The 3,748-nt window shown below is 39.1% G+C and overlaps 1 protein-coding gene across 1 annotated transcript in view; it reads right to left on the bottom strand.

Moving 5' to 3' along the window:
* LOC139767439 (uncharacterized) overlaps window positions 1–3,105 on the bottom strand; it is a 21,558-nt gene extending 18,453 nt beyond the window's left edge. The window contains exons 1-3 of the mRNA XM_071696821.1: window positions 3,024–3,105; window positions 1,797–2,006; window positions 219–300 (exon numbers count right to left, since the gene is read on the bottom strand). Of these exons, the coding sequence (XP_071552922.1) occupies window positions 219–300; window positions 1,797–2,006; window positions 3,024–3,105 (374 nt within the window). The remainder of the gene's footprint in view (window positions 1–218; window positions 301–1,796; window positions 2,007–3,023) is intronic.
* Window positions 3,106–3,748: the final 643 nt, after the last annotated feature.

Below are 3,748 nucleotides of genomic sequence, written 5' to 3'. Positions count from 1 at the left end.
AGTTATATATAAGTTATATAAATTATATACAAGTTATATATAAGCTATATGTTATATATAAGTTATATACAAGTTATATATAAGTTATATAAGTTATATATAAGTTATATATAAGATATATAAGTTATATTTAAGTTATATATATGTTATATATAGGTTATATATAAGATATATATGAGTTATATATAAGTTATATAAAGAGTAGGATTGGAACGTACTTGTAAGCTCTTAATCTCTCTGGGATCAGTTGAAACTGCCAACGGTGAGCGATCACTGGCCTTACCCTATCCAGCCACAGTTCTGTAGGAATACCATCAGAAAGTCACCCTTATGCATCTGTATCTCACTATATTGCTCCCTTATTCCTGCCTTTTCCCTGTGTCTTCCATTCGTCCTTCTACACTTCCATTTATTTTTTCTCTCTCTCATATTCCCCACTTTATTTTACTGCCTTCCATTTCATTACCAAGTTCCCCCAGATCGAACATGTTAAATGTATTTATGTTTATTAGATATAATCGCTGTTTCCCGCGTCAGCGAGGTAGCGCAAGGAAACATGCGAAGAATGGCCCAACCCACCCACCCACACACACACACACAACACACACACACACACACACACACACATATATATATATATATATATATATATATATATATATATATATATATATATATATATATATATATTTCATACTATTCGCCATTTCCCGCATTAGCGAGGTAGCGTTAAGAACAGAGGACTGGGCCTTTGAGGCAATATCCTCACTTGGCCCTCTTCTCTGTTCCTTCTTTGGGAAGATAAAAAAAAAAACAAGAGAGAGAGGGGAGGTTTTCCGGCCCCCCGCTCCCTCCCCTTTTTAGTCGCCTTCTACGACACGCAGGGAATGCGTGGGAAGTATTCTTTCTCCCCTATCCCCAGGGATAGGGGAGAAAGAATACTTCCCACGTATTCCCTGCGTGTCGCAGAAGGCAACTAAAAGGTGAGGGAGCGGGGGGCTGGAAATCCTCCCCTCTCGGTTTTAATTTTCCAAAAGAAGGAACAGAGAAGGGGGCTGCAATCCTCTGTTCTTAACGCTACCTCGCTAACGCGGGAAATGGCGAATAGTGTAAATATATATATATATATATATATCATACAAAGCTCCATCAGCCAGGATCGAACCTGTGACCCCTTGTGCAAGAGGCAGGCATGCTAACCGCTAGGCTAAGGGACTGTATAATAGGAAACAACTATTCGAAATACTAAGTACTCGAATACCCTTCGTCTCACTATGGTGAGCAACGGGGTCTATCGGTTGTTTCCGAACAGAACCACATAGCCAGCTGAGAGCGTTTTACCGAACCTGACTGTACAACGCGGAGTTATATGAATACGAATAAAGTGTATATGTATTCATATAACTCCGCGTTGTACAGTCAGGCTCGGTAAAACGCTCTCAGCTGGCTATGTGTTCTGTTCGGAAACAACCGATAGACCCCGTTGCTCACCATAGTGAGACGAAGGGTATTCGAGTACTCAGTATTTCGAATAGTTGTTTCCTATTATACAGTCCCTTAGCCTAGCGGTTAGCATGCCTGCCTCTTGCACAAGGGGTCCCAGGTTCGGTCCTGGCTGTTGGAGCATTGTATGTTGTATGAAGGTGCGCGTTCATATACACTTTATTCATATATATATATATATATATATATATATATCCTAAAAGTATCTTTCATACTATACTTTCCATACATCGTATTTGTTCATCATCACATCTCGTTGCCTCACTTCCATAGCGCGACTCCCTCCCACTCACCGCCCTTGAGCTGGCAATCCAGATTGTCAACATAGTCCCTCAGCTGGAGGAAGGTGCCACGGCTGTGGAGGAAGAAGATCTGGAAGCGGGCGCATAAAGTGAGGGAATCCATCTTCCAGTTGTGGTCCAGTTCGCCCTGGTACTCTGCCACCGTCCAGTGAGTGGCGACCCCATCCTTCTGGAACTCCAGCACCTGGATGCTCGCTGTGGCTGGAACGAAGAAGGTGTAGAAAAGTGGCAAGTCGTTGAAAATAGGATGGGGTGTGTGAGAGGAAGGGATAAATGATTCTAGAGTATTTACGTAAGAAGGTAAGAAGTGAGGATGCTGTAAGAGGGAAAATTGCTATAGGCTAATGCTAGGCTGGTCCTGGGTTTGGCCATCTTTACATCCAACCACCTGAACCCATTAACAACATCATTCAACCTTCGTTTGAAGCTACATAAAGACCTAAACTTCAATTACTCTACTTGGCAACTTGTTCCATAAATCTACTATCCTAATCCCCAACCAATATTTACCCACATCCGACTTGAATTCATTTTTTCTTTCTAATCTAAAGCTATTATTTCTCGTCCTATCCAGTGGCGCCATTCTAAGAACATTATTCATGTTATCTTTATTAATGCCCTTCACCCATTTAAAGACTTCAATCCTATCTTTTTAACCTTTTCTTTATGAGTGAGGCTTCTAATTCCAAGGATCATTTTTGTCATTCGCCTCTGCACTCTCTCTCTAAACAACCTCAAAATACAAATGTGGTCTCAACAACGCAAGATAAAGTTACAATAATACTCGAAGCGTCTTATTTCTAACAGTTCTGGTAATGAACACTTACATCCTATTAGCCAAATTGACGTTAGACAAATTGACATTTTCGATGAACCCCCTTCTTCATAAGCAGGCAAACTTCCCAATAGCAACATACAACATACACACATACGAGACGCAGAGCTAAGCTCACACAACTACATTAATAAAAGAGACATAAACATGCATACACAACAAAGAAAACTCCTGATAAATGTAGACATATTTACGCAGGTAGGTTGGCCAATGTGAGCTTACAAATCAAACAAAATCATGTGAATTTATCTTATGAATCACCTCCTGTATGTAGAAGGAAGAGGTGTGCTTGCCATTCACATAGTGGGGAGGGTAGTGGCAAGTGATAGTGAGTGGGACAATTTGTCTCAAGGTGATGTGTGTGTGTGTGCTCACAAACTCACATTGAATCAGAAGATAAACCTTCAGCAGGATCAGTAGCTGGTGTCTTCTACAACCTCTCTGGTTTAATCTGTTGGACTTCATCTTTTTGTGACCTACAAGCAATCATTAAGTTTAGACTCTCACTTATTTCAAGGATTTCTGTATTGATAATGACAAAAGAAGTTAATAAAGATACAAACATTAATTCTTCGACAAAGAAAATTTTCAGCATCATGTTTTGCATTCTAAGACTAAGTAATTTCTTTAGGATCGGTGATTGTTGTCCAGAATAGAATATTCGTAAAGATTACATATCTTAATAGAATATCGAAGAGAATACATACAATAAACATGAATATCCTTTATATGCATACCTTTTAAAAAAAAGAATACATCATTGATCACAAACCTGGCAAATATTGAAGATAATCAAATGTCGGATGTTTTCATAAGTATGATTTAGTTTCTTTTTATGTTGGCTGTGAACATTGAAACCTGAATGCCCTAATCAAAGCCATCTATCTATCTATCTATCTATCTATATATATATATATATATATATATATATATATATATATATATATATATATATATATATCCCTTGGGATAGGGAAGAAAGAATACTTGCCACGTATTCCGAGCGTGTCGTAGAAGGCGACTAAAAGGGGAGGGAGCGGGGGGGCTGGAAATCCTCCCCTCTCGTTTTCAATTTTCCACAAGAAGGAACAGAAAAGGTTGCCAAGTG

The sequence above is a fragment of the Panulirus ornatus genome, chromosome 61 (assembly GCF_036320965.1).
Source record: "Panulirus ornatus isolate Po-2019 chromosome 61, ASM3632096v1, whole genome shotgun sequence".
In the NCBI taxonomy this organism is placed as follows: domain Eukaryota; kingdom Metazoa; phylum Arthropoda; class Malacostraca; order Decapoda; family Palinuridae; genus Panulirus; species Panulirus ornatus.
The sequence above is the reverse complement of the archived record's forward strand: the minus strand, read 5'-3'. Positions and strand labels throughout refer to the sequence as shown.